Source organism: Eulemur rufifrons, chromosome 19 (assembly GCF_041146395.1).
Source record: "Eulemur rufifrons isolate Redbay chromosome 19, OSU_ERuf_1, whole genome shotgun sequence".
In the NCBI taxonomy this organism is placed as follows: domain Eukaryota; kingdom Metazoa; phylum Chordata; class Mammalia; order Primates; family Lemuridae; genus Eulemur; species Eulemur rufifrons.
The window spans coordinates 40316842-40329347 of NC_091001.1; the positions used below are offsets into that span (position 1 = coordinate 40316842).

The 12506-nt window shown below is 43.8% G+C and overlaps 1 protein-coding gene across 2 annotated transcripts in view; it reads right to left on the reverse strand.

Annotated features, from left to right (window-relative positions):
- Positions 1–12506, reverse strand: part of TBC1D8 (TBC1 domain family member 8) — a 119121-nt gene that overhangs the window by 55632 nt on the left and 50983 nt on the right. Inside the window, exon 2 of one of the 2 annotated variants that reach the window (XM_069494423.1) lies at positions 6369–6479. In XM_069494423.1, coding sequence (XP_069350524.1) covers positions 6369–6479 — 111 coding nt within the window. Of the gene's footprint in view, positions 1–6323; positions 6480–12506 lie in introns of both variants that reach the window. The other variant, XM_069494421.1, reaches the window with a different exon arrangement.

Consider the following 12506-nt stretch of genomic DNA (forward strand, 5'->3'; position numbering starts at 1 on the left):
TGACCACGAAGGCCGTCAGACACAGAAATGGCAGCAAAGACTCCTCAATCTTCCAGGGACCCACGGGGCTCTTCCCAGCAAAGACAGCCAAAGCCAGCCCGCCACGGGCTCTCCTGTTCTCCGCCCCCTCCTCTTTCTGCCCTCTTCTCCTCGCCTGCCTAGGAATTAGCTCCTGGGATGCTGCTGTCTTGGTTCCACACACCATGTCCTTGTTTCTACTCACGGCCCAATCATTTAAAAAAGAAAGCGGACATACAATGGAATATCATTCAGCCTTAAAAAGGAAGGAAATTCTGACACATGCTGAGACATGGATGAGCCCTGAAGACGTTATGCTGCGTGAAATATGCCAGTCACGAATGGACAGATCCCATGTGACTCCACTAACGTGAGGTACCCGCAGCAGTCAAGTTCACAGAGAAAGTAGAACGCTGGCTGCCTGGGCTGGGGGAGAGAGTGGGGAGTTAGTGCTTAATGGGTGCAATTTCAGTTTGGGAAGACGGAAAAAGTTCTAGAGGTGAATGATAGTGATGGTTTTATGATACTATGAATGTACTTAAAGCCACTAAACTGTACACTTACAAATGGTTACGATGGTAAATTTTATGTATATTTTACAATAATAAAAAATGTTTTCAAAACATTAAGAAACAGATCCCTGTTTTGCAAGTTCCTCAACGGCTCAATAGTCATAAGCAGGCCCATGCTCTGCCCTCGGATGTCAGAAAGGGCCCAAGGAGGTGAATCTGCTTCCTTCAGTTCCCACTTGGCTAGATTTTTGCCTTGGGCCTGACCGGACTGAGTCTGCATCACACTTTCTGCCCTCATCTTGCACACAGAAGATTGCCCACATAAGAAATAGTTCTTTTCAGTACTCTTTCCTTGGGTTAAGAAATTTGTAAGTGCATGCTTCACCTTCCCTCTCTTTACATACAAGGTCTTAACTGCTAAGACCCAACACCTTCTTTAACATACCTTCCCGCTCATTCACCCACCTGTGATTTACTGAGTGCTCACCATGTGCCAACCTTTGTCCTGGACAGTGAGCATGAAGCCTGAAGAACTCTGATTTCCATCAGAGAGGCAGACAGAAAACAAGTCAAAGGACAGCGGTGGTGAGTGAGTGCAGGATGGAGGAGGTAGCTAACGGGGTATCAGGGGAGGTGACATCTCAGCTCTAACCTGAACGACAAGGCACGCTCCTCTGCCCACAACCTCCCAAACAACTCACAACTACTCTCTCACAAAATGCCTGTATCCACCAAAGCCGGTAATCTGTAGACACCCTGGGGATTCTCTGGCCCATGTTAACTTATAAATATTAATGATAATAACAGCAACTTATCTCCCCTTCCAACCACAGCCACACACAGATCTCTTCTGCCAAATAATAATGTAGTTCACCCATGAAATACCTATCTCTGCTTTTTAAAAAAAAAAAAAAAAAAAATAGTGTATCCTCAAAGGCTCTCCTACGTCTCCCCACCCTGCCGTGGGAGGAGCAAGATCAAGTGAAGACATAAATCACTCTGAGGCCACTCTTCCTGTTCCTACCCATGTCCCGGAGCCACCCAGGCCCTTCCTGCAGTTCTTGTTTGTGTTTTATCTGAGACTCGAGATCCTGGGCAGGGACCCTGTCTCAGTGCTCAGGACACAATAAAATATTAACTATGGTAAGTCAATAACATTGCAAGATGCCCAAGTAACTCCCAGAAGAGGCCTAAGTATCTAAATCGATATCACGCATCCAAGACAGAAATACACTCACAATTCTCTCTTCCTTAGCCCAAGAAAAATGCACTGAACAGAGCAATTTCTTCCTCAGGGGACCTTCTGTGGGCAAGAGGAGAAAGTGATGCATCTGCAGACCTGGCCTGCGTCAGCCTCAAGGCAAAAATCCAGCCAAGGGGGAACTGAAGGAAGCAGATTTGGCTCGGCAGAAAGAGGGTCCAGGAGTTACACCTGCTCGGGACGACTACACCACCGGGGGTGCAGATCCAGGGAAGCCGGCACGAACTTTACAGCAGGCAATTTAGAAATATACGCAAAAGGCATCATAAACACACGTCCCTTCGATGCAGCCATTCCTCATGATGTCCTCTTCAAGGGTCCTTTACTCGTCGCTTTTCTAACCTCTTCCCACCTGCAACTGTCATTCCACGCTGCTATCCGCACTCCCGCAGGCCCCGTAAAGCCAGGCGGGGGGAGACTGCCCCTCACATAGGCCCCACAGAGTCTCCGACACCAAGCATGTTACGCCTTACCAGGTTCACTGCCCACCGCTCCAGAGTTAGCCAATACACCGAGACAGCAGGGCTTACAGCAGGGAAAGAGTTGAATATCGCAGGTGCCATGCAAGGAGATGGGAGGAAGTTCTCAAACCCGGCTCCCCGAGAATTTGGAAGAAAGGGTTTTAAAGATAGTTTGGTGGGCAAAGGGCTAGGGAGTTGGGTCTGCTGATCAGCTGGAGACGAACTCTTAGGATCGGGAAGCAGAAATTATCTGCTTGTGCTGAGTTAGTTCCCAGGTCGCAGTGCTACGGGCCACTGGTCTGGCTAGGTCAGCTGGTCCACCAGAATGCAGGGCCTGGGAGATATCCCAAAGACCAGCCTTAGGTTTCGCAAGGGTGATGTTATCCATGGGAGCAATGAAGAAAGCTAAGAATCTTTAAGGCCATCACCTATGTGACTCCTGAATAGTAAGCAAGCTAGCGAACAACGGCTTGTTTTTATATATGTATTTTAACTATGCCTGTACTTTGCACAGTTCAGGCCCTTACCACAGTTGTCACCTTATGGCCTTTTATTAACTTTCTTGGGGCAGTTTCAAGCATGTGTCTGGTACTTGGCGGGCACCAAACATCTCAAATAAATGGACTTTGGGGACTGAGCAGTGTCCTGAAAGAGTCAGAGGAATGGATGTTTCCTTCAGATTTTAAAATCCTGAAAAACCATTGTACCCCCATAATATGCTAAAATAAAAAAAAATTTTAAATCCTGAAAAATCAGAACTAATTAACTATTTAATAAAATATTAGATGAGTAAATTGAGCTACAGCCATAAGTTGAATGCTGTGTAGCTATTAAGAACCATATCAGTCAGGGCACAGTGGCTCATGCCTATAATCCCAGCACTTTGGGAGGCTGAGGTGGAAGGATCACTTGAGACCAGGAGTTTGAGACCAGCCTGGACAACATAGTGAGACCCCATCTCTACAAAAAAATAAAAATTAGCCAGGCATGGTGGCATACACCTGTGTTCCCACCTACTCAGGAGGCTGAAGCAGGAGGATCACTTGAGCCCAGGAGTTTGAGGCTGCAATAAGCTGTGATCATGCCACTACACTCCAGCCTGAGTGACAGAGGGAGACCCTGTCTCTAAAAAAAAAAAAAAAACCTACATCGAATGGCTGTGGTTTCAAAGGGTGTAGATTCATAACAGAACAGAGGAAACATGGGCAACTCCCCACCCTGCTGACTCCCCAGAAGCCAAGTGAGGAAGGAGACAAAAATCCAAATAGTCATATTGAAAGCGCCAAATCCCCAAGAAACGTCAAAAAGGAAGAGGATCCTATTCCCACCCACAACGTTTAGTCCAGTGGCTCACCAGTCCTCCTTACTCTGCTCCCAAAACATAGGTTAGAAAGTCACACTATGTTAGCACCAACATCGCATCTGGGGTACGATGCCCAGGCACAAGCAGGAAGAGGAAAACAGCACAGCAACAAAGCCAACACTCACAGCACCAGAAAATGGACAGACGAGAACAGGAGGTGCCGTCCTGGAAGAAAACAGAGCACTCAAAGAAGAAAAAGAAATTCTCACAAATGCTTCATGCTCCAAGACAATATAAAAACAACTTGAATTCAATAAAACAAGAGCTCACGGACGAGATGATAAAGTAGCAAAGATAAAAAGCGACCTTGTAAACTTAAGAAAATGAACTGAGAATCAAAACAACATGACAACAAAATTAGTAGATAAATTAAAAGCATCAAGGTAAAGAATAGATTGCTGAAAACTGAATTAACAACTCAAAAGTAGGAGTTATGAATAGAATGGAGAGTACAGATGAAAAAGATAAAGAAAAACAGAAACAAAAAGCAAGACAACAGCTATCCAAGGTGAAGGGTCCTTGAAGTGGACAAGCCAAAAAATGAAATGTAAAATGTATCAAAAAATATAATACATATACCAAATGATATTAGAAAATTTCCTAAAGTGATCAAAGAAATCAATCTGCAGCCTGCAAGACTGCAAAAGCACACTGTATTCCAGAAAAATGTAACACACTTGTGCTCATGGCAATAACAGATTCTAGTCAAGTTAACTAAATTTAAATGATGAAGACAGAGTTACATGCACAAAAAGCACATCACCCACAAGGGGGAACAATATCAGACCAACCTGAGATTTCTCCTATTGCCCTGGAAGACCCTGGAGCAACAGCCACCGAGCACAAGAGTGTGGCCTCAGACTATCATACCCAGCCAAGGTGTCACTCAAGTCCAAACCAAGGGGCAAACATTTGCAAACATGAAAACATTCAGAGACTAGGATGCCCATGAGACATGGGGGGAAGAAAACAGGAATCCAGCCAATTAAGAGATGAACCAAAATAAAAGACTCTGGATTGGCAAAGCCATACCTCAGTAGAAGCATTAAATCAATTTAAATGAGAACTGAGCCAATCAATCACAGATAGAATGGTTACAGGACAGAATGGGAATTACAACATAAAACCAATAATAAAACCTTTCGAAATGGGAGATGGGGGAAGCAGGAGAGAACAGGAATGCTGACACCCTTGACCTGTAGTGTGGGGAGTCGATGGACATTCTCACAATGAAAACATTGTTTTTCAAAAGCCACAATTCTAACCTTGTCATGCTTTCAAAAATCCCTTCCCTTAACCTTACATGAACCTTTTAGAAAATAATCTCCCTTGTGTTAAAAGAAACATTTATTTGAAGTTTAACATTTCTTTGGCTTCACTTCAGTTTCTTTCCTTTTATGGAAATCAAGTAAACATAATACTTTTGTTATAAAATAGCATTGACAGAGAAGTTGTATTTTTTTAAAAATACTTGCATCCATCTTCGCAGTCATCCTTGTACATGTCTAAATGCACCAGGAAGTTGTCTGGGATGATGTTCACCTCGTGGAACTAGAGGTTACTTTGGGTGGCTAGGATTCTGGATGAGACATATTCTTTGTACTTTTCAGTGTTAACTGATGTCTTCATATTGAGCATGCATCCTTTTTATCATTTTGTGCAAATACAGAATAATCTGTCTTAATTAAAAACAAAACAAACTCAAGAAAAACATGCTGAGATGTTAACAGTGATTAATACTGGACGGTGGGATACGGATGAGAATTCTCTTCATACTTTCTGTATTTTCCAGGGGATAAAAAAAATCCACTGTTGCTAAACAGCACATTGAGGCGATGCTGAAAGTTTATGGTAGCTAATAAAGTGTTAAGAGAAAACACAAAACCAAAAACCTTCTACGTATACATGTAGACAGAATATTAACATTGGATAAAGGGTTGCAGATAATTTTTTCCCTTCTTTTTTACCTACTTTTTAATTTCTAGAGGGTGAACATTTGTTATTTGTGTAAAAAGAAAAAAAAAAGACATTTTAGTTTTGTGTTTTAATAGAACGGGCTTCTCAGGATGTAACAACTCCCGGCTCCGAGGAATCTGAGTGGTCGGAGGCCCAGGTAATGCCCGGAGGAGGAAGGGAACCTCAGAGGGAGACGAGCAGGAGATGCCTGCGTTCCCTCAGCACCTGGCAGTCCAGTGATTCCTTCTCTCACTGCAAACATGGAACAAGGGGGCGAAGACTGCCCTAAGTCAGACACAGCCCTCAGAATTTGCCCCCATTCTATCGAGGTATGTGTGCACACTCAGGAACACAAGCGTTAAGTCAGAAACGAGATTAAGAAGAAAACGGCTCGATTCATACTCTCGATACACGAGCACCCTGGAACACACACTCAGAAGCCTGGCATGCCCAAGCTATGCTGCCAAGCTTACAGTCTTTATGTGCTTTTGATGGTTAAAAAAAGAAAGAAAGAAAAATGGGAGGGAAGAGGGGGAGAGGGAAAAAGAGAAAGGAGAGAAGGAAAGGCAGCAGAGGGAGGGAGGAAAGGGGAGGAGAAAAGAGAACAGGACAGAAGAGAACAGAAGAGTAGAGTTGAGGTCCTAAAAGCAGATGAGGTTCTAAAGTGGTTACCTTCAAGCTTCACCGACATGCAGATACTCAGCATGCTTAGGCCTTAAGGTTTGGAATATTCCAACTGGAACGAAACTCACCAGTGGCTATGGCCCAGTAAACGTCTGATCCATTCAGTAACTCACCACATGCTATGGGAGAATAAACCTGGGACCCAGGAACTTGAAGCAGAATTCGAAATGGAGCGACCCTGGCATTGGAGTCCAACACTGCATCCAGAGCACCAACCAGGCGACCTTCAAAAGAAAAGAAAAAAAAAAAAAAGCGTACCTGTGAGCAGAGGGACTGACCACTCCGGCCAGAATGCCGGTGCCTGCACCTCGTGCACTCGAGGCAGCCTGGTCACCGTCTGGACCCTATGCAGGGGTGCAGGTGTCACATCCAGTTCTTCCATCACCTCACCAGAGTCCGAGCCCCATGAGGCCAAGGGCTCTGCCTGCCTTGTACCATTTCCCCAGCATCTGGAACAGGTCCTGGCGCTTACAGGCACTAGGCACCAGTTTGCCAAATCAACGAGTCAGTGCACAGAGGGCCTGGACCTGTCCCCCAGCCTAGCTGAGGCCACACAACCCAGGAAGTAGATAAGCAGGGGCTCTGCAGTCACACTGCCTGGTCAACCCTGGCTCCACCGCCTAAGCTGTGCGGCCCAGGCAAGTTATGTACTTCTCTGTGCCCTGCTTTCCTCGATTACGAAATGAAAGTCACAGTACCCCTACCTCATAGGGTGACCGTGAGAATGAAATGAGTTAACATTACCAACATTCAAAGTGCTTAGACTATTGCCAGGCCCATAAGAAGTACTGTGTAAGTGCTGCCTGTTATTATCATCATTTTATCATCATGATCCTCATCTCCAATGTGGGAGAATAGGCCCTGCCTACTCCAGGAGGGTACTGTGAGAAATAAATAAGAAAATGTATCAAAGTCCTTCACAGCCCACAAAGCACATACTGTGAGTGAAGGGCCAGCATTCTGCTGTGACCGCTGGCATCAGGAATCGAAGGCATTAAATAAAAAAAAAAAAAAAAAAAAAAGGCAGGCTCCTTCTACTCTTCTACTGCCTGCAAATCAGGACAACCAAGAGAGTTAAGCTCCTCACGTTACTTTACATATTACTAACTAATGGGACCTAAGGGCCACAAGTTGCAGAAGCAAGTAATATGTATATTTTTGTATATTTCAGCAACCTCAAATGTAAAGAAAAGTTGAGTCATTAGGGAGTAAGTTACTGACCTAACACCCATCACCCCCAGATGTTGCAGTATATACTTCGTACAAACAAGGACATCCTCCTATATAAGCACTGTACAACCATCAAATTCAGAACATTAATATGGATATAGTCCCACCATCTAATTCTCAGGAACCATTCAAATGTTGCCAAATGTCCCAATAATGTTCTTTTGCTACAACAGACCCGTTCAGAATCACATTTAGTTGTTCTCTTTGGTCTATGTGAGTCTAGAGAAGTCTTTCTTTGATTTTCAAGACCTTGACGCTTTTGAAGATTACAGACTAGTTTTCTGTTTGTTTGCTTTTGAGACAGGGTCTCGCTCAGCTGCCCTGGCTGGAGTGCGGTGGCATCATCATAGCTCACAGCAACCTCAAACTCCTGGTCTCAAGCAATCCTCCTGCCCCAGCCTCCCCCGCAGCAGGGACTACAGGTGTGCCACCACACTCGGCTAATTTTTGAATTTTTTTGTAGAGACAAGGTCTCACCATGTTGTTCAGGCTGGTCTCGAACTCCTGACCTCAAGGAATACTCTCCCCTCAGCCTCCCAAAGTGCTAAGATTATAGGTGTGAGCCACTGCACCCAGCCCAGGCCAGTTTTTTATAGTATGTCCCAAAGTCTGGGTTTGTCTGAAGTTTTGTCATGGTTAGATTCAGCTTATCTTTGGCAACAATCAGAGAAGTGATACTGTGTCCTTTTCATCACATCCTTTCAGGTGGCAGATGATTTCTGTCCCAGTTCTGGTAATATTTGCTTTGATCACTTGATTAAAATAGGGGTTGCCAGGCTTTTACACTAAACAGTTACTCCTTTTTACTTCGTAAAGTAACAAGTATTCTATGGAGACGTACTTTGAAACTGTAAATTTCCCATTCCTCATCAAATATTCCATTTATTTATTTATATCAGTATGGCCTCATGTTTTCCTACTTTATTCAGTGGCTCATAATCTATTAAGTCATTATTTTGATGCCCAAATTGTCCCAGCTTTGGCCAGTGGGAACCCCTTCAAGCTGTGTCCTTTGGACATGTCCCCATCATTTTCCATATTTTCTGGCAAAATAAAATATTCCAACTTCATTTTGTACATTCGCAACTCTAGCCCTAGAACCAGTCATTTCTCCAAAGAGCTCTGGTGCCTTCGGTGAGGAATAGTATTTAAAAGCCACTATGTGGGAGCCAGGTATGCTCATTACTAATGAGGTGACCCCAGGACCCCAGCGGACAGAGCCAGGGAATTTATATCTGTGTGTATATATGTGCGCATATATATACATATTGTCAACTGAAGAAATGACAAGGTTCATAATTTGGAAAGGAGAGCTTTATTCCCCATAAAGAGTTGAAGCCTGTGGGTGACTATTCCAACAGGAGGGGTAGCAGAGCCCCAGCCAGAAACATGTGCTTCAATGGAGTGATCAGGGGAACAGGAATTCATAATGAGCAGGATGGCCAAATATACACATTTAACAAGCTGTAGGAGTCATGAATATTTACAAAAGAATAAACACGTGCCTGCACGTTCAAGCTTTCTGCCCCTTCATGGGGTCCATGCTCAGAAAATGGCAGCCGTCTGGTGTCAAAAAGTGAAGCAGAGGATGTGAAACCCCTATCTGCACATGCCACATTGAGTGGTTAAAAATCACTCCGTGGGTGGTGGTCTCCCATCAGGAAAGAATGCTGGTCAGTTGTAATGCAGAAACTGCAGATAGGGAGGAGCAGGTCATAAGATTGGTTTCTGGTTAGCCCTTAGGGCAAAAAGTCTGATGGCCAGTTAGCAAGGGAGGGGGTTATAAGGAGGCATGTCTGACCTTCCATCCTGTCATGGCTGGGAACTCAGTTTTAAGGTTTCTTTGGGGTCCCCTTGGCCAAGAGGGGATCCACTGAGTCAGTAGGGGCCTTAGGATTTTATTTTAGTTCACAGCATATCCAGGTGATCCTTGAACAACATGTGTTTGAACTGCCACGCAGCCACTCATACACCGATTTTCTTCCGCCTCTGCCACTCCTGAAACAGCAGGAGCAACACCTTTTTCCTCCTCCTCAGCCTACTCAACATGAAGACAATGAGGATGAAGACCTTTATGATGATCTACTTCCATTTAATGAATAGTAAATATATTTTCTCTACTTGATACTTTTTTTTTTAGTAACATTTTCTTTTCTCTAGCTCATTTTTTTTTTTTTTTTTTTTTTCTTTTTGAGGCAGAGTCTCACTCTGTTGCCTGGACTAGAGTGCCCTGGCGTCAGCCTAGCTCACAGCAACCTCAAACTCCTGGGCTTAAGCAATCCTCTTCTCTTGCCTCAGCCTCCCAAGTAGCTGGGACTACAGGCATGCGCCACCACACCCGGCTAATTTTATCTGTATATATTTTTAGTTGTCCGGTTGATTTCTTTCTATTTTTAGTAGAGACGGGGTCTCGCTCTTGCTCAGACTGGGTCTCTAGCTCACTCTAGTGTACGGATACAGTATGTAATACATATAACATACAAAATATGCGTTAGTTGACTATGTTATCTGTAAGATTTCTGGCCAATAGTAAGCTATTAGTAGTTAAGTTTTGGGGGAGTCAAAAGTTATACATGGATTTCTGACCACACAGGGGGTTGGCAACCATAACCTTGGTGTTGTTCCAAAGTCAACTGTATGTACATTTATAGATTTATACGCACACATGCACATACATACTTGTTGACATATTTACATCTATTTGTATTTTCATATATATCTACACAGAGAAAAACTGAGTTCACACCAATATCTCCAAATGCAATCCAATATCACAATGTTCATTCTCCTTTCTTTCCACGTTTGCAACTCCCTTCTACAACACAAGAAATCTGTTTTCGATTATTCTGAATATATTTACTTGCCTGATCAGTGTTCCTATTGCTACCAATATCCCCTCCCCAGCAGGTGTCTTTCTTACCCTATCCAGGCTCCAACTACCCATATACCCTACCCCTACAATATCCTTGATCTGCCCCACTACACAACTCTTGGTAGAGAAGAAAGAACAGGTACATGGGTTTTTATAGCAATTATTCCTTAGGCTGCTCAGAATTCTTGCCTCCTTCCTGGTTTGCTCCTGAGTTCCAGATAACAGAGGGGGCTAGGAAGCTGTCTGCTGGATAAAGGGGCTGCCACTTTAATACAGAATCTCAGCAGCAGCTTAGGGGAGCTCAGTGGTTTAGGAACAAAGGGTTGGGGGCAGAGTTAACGCTGCATTTACACAGGAATGATAAAACAACATGTTTACCTATCAAAGGTTGGGGGGCAGGTAGTGCTGGAGAAGCTTAAGAAGAGGCTAAAGACCCCCACCCATCCTATGCCCACATACATTTGACACTTCCAACTAAATAAAGAGATCTGCTGTAAAACCCATAGCTAGTTTAGTAAAAACAAAAACCTGAGGGGCCTTAGACACCATCAAAAGAAGGAAGCAGGGAGTATGCAGTGACTTAGGCAGCCACAACACAGAAGTGGTGATTTTCCTCTTCAAGACCCAGGTGCTTTTGCAAAGGTCAGGATATTTTATGAAAATGAGACGAACCCAGCCCCTTCACTGGAAGGAAGGTGGGTAGGGTAGCCATCAGGAAGCCACAAAGGGACTTCCAGTTTCAGCTCCAACACGCAAAGAGTTTGGAAGCCATTGCTCCCATCCATACAACAAGAAAAAGCTGAATGAACTGAAAATCAATGATTTCTCTTTGGCTCATCAGAGAACTAAGGTTACAGGTTAAACCACAACCCCGAACTACAGAGAAAGAGATGAGAGAAATCAAAGACTCACAATCAAGATCTGCTTCCCCAGTGTACAAGCTGCTAGAGCCATAAACTGTAGGAATACTTAAATGGTGACTTTGACAAAAATCGCTGGGGGATGAGCGTGGACTATCATGAGAGTACAAAACTCCTAAAAGCCACCGTCTTTATGGGACCCCAGGCTTGTATAGGTTTTAACAGCAGGAACCCCAAGTTCTCACTATGAAGAGCCAAGAAAGACCTCATGGCCTTCTCAGGGCAGAGAGAAGAGTATTCATTGTACAACATCCTCAGAACATTCTCCAAAACAAAGGCCAGCTCTCCAGGGAAGAAGACTTCACCAGAGCCTTATCCTAGCTGAAAGAAAAGCATTTCTTTGACTCCAACCCCCTCTAGCTTCCCTGTCTCCTCTAAGGGTGTGGTAGTGGTAGCGATAGAAATCACTTGTGCTGGTCACAGCCCAGGGACACAGGCCCACTGAAGACATCTACTGATAAGATTATAGAACCCTTCCCCTCCTACATACCTGACCACCACACCAACAGTCTCCAGTATAATGACAGTGATGGCAGCTGAAAGAGCTCCAAGACGCAGACTCTATCTGAGAAGGAGTTCTTACAGATGCCCAAAGACAAAAACAGACCAAAAGGAGGACATCTACGAAAGCTCTGACACCCACTGCTTCAGCAAACATTAAATAATTCCTAGCCAGCGTAACACAAAACTCACACTTACGGAGATTTTTCTCAGTTCCCATTACGCAAAACATTATGTCTGGCTTTTGACAAAAAAATTACAATGTATGCTAATAGGCAAGAAAAAAACAGAATCTGAAGAGAGAAAGCAAGCATCAGAATGAGATCCATATATGACACAGATCTTGGTAATATCAGACAGGGAATTTAAAATAACTATGATTAATTGCTTAAGGGCTTTAATAAAAAAGGTAAACAATATGCAAGAACAGATGGGCAAAAAGATGGCTAATGAAATATCTAACAGAGAAAAAAATGAACTATCTAACTTGCTGTCTTTAAGATTAATCATGAGAGCTCCCTCAGTAATTAACTGCCTGCGGAGATGTTTTTACAGCACTTGAAAAAAGTTGAGCAGACAGAAAAGAAGTGTAAATCCTTCTACTTTACATTGGCCAGACCAGTTTGGCCAGAACTACTGATAAGCAAGGCTCCAGGAGCAGGAAAAAAACAAAAACAAAAAAACAAAGAACAGGAGAAACAGACACCCTGACATCTTACAGCTGTCTC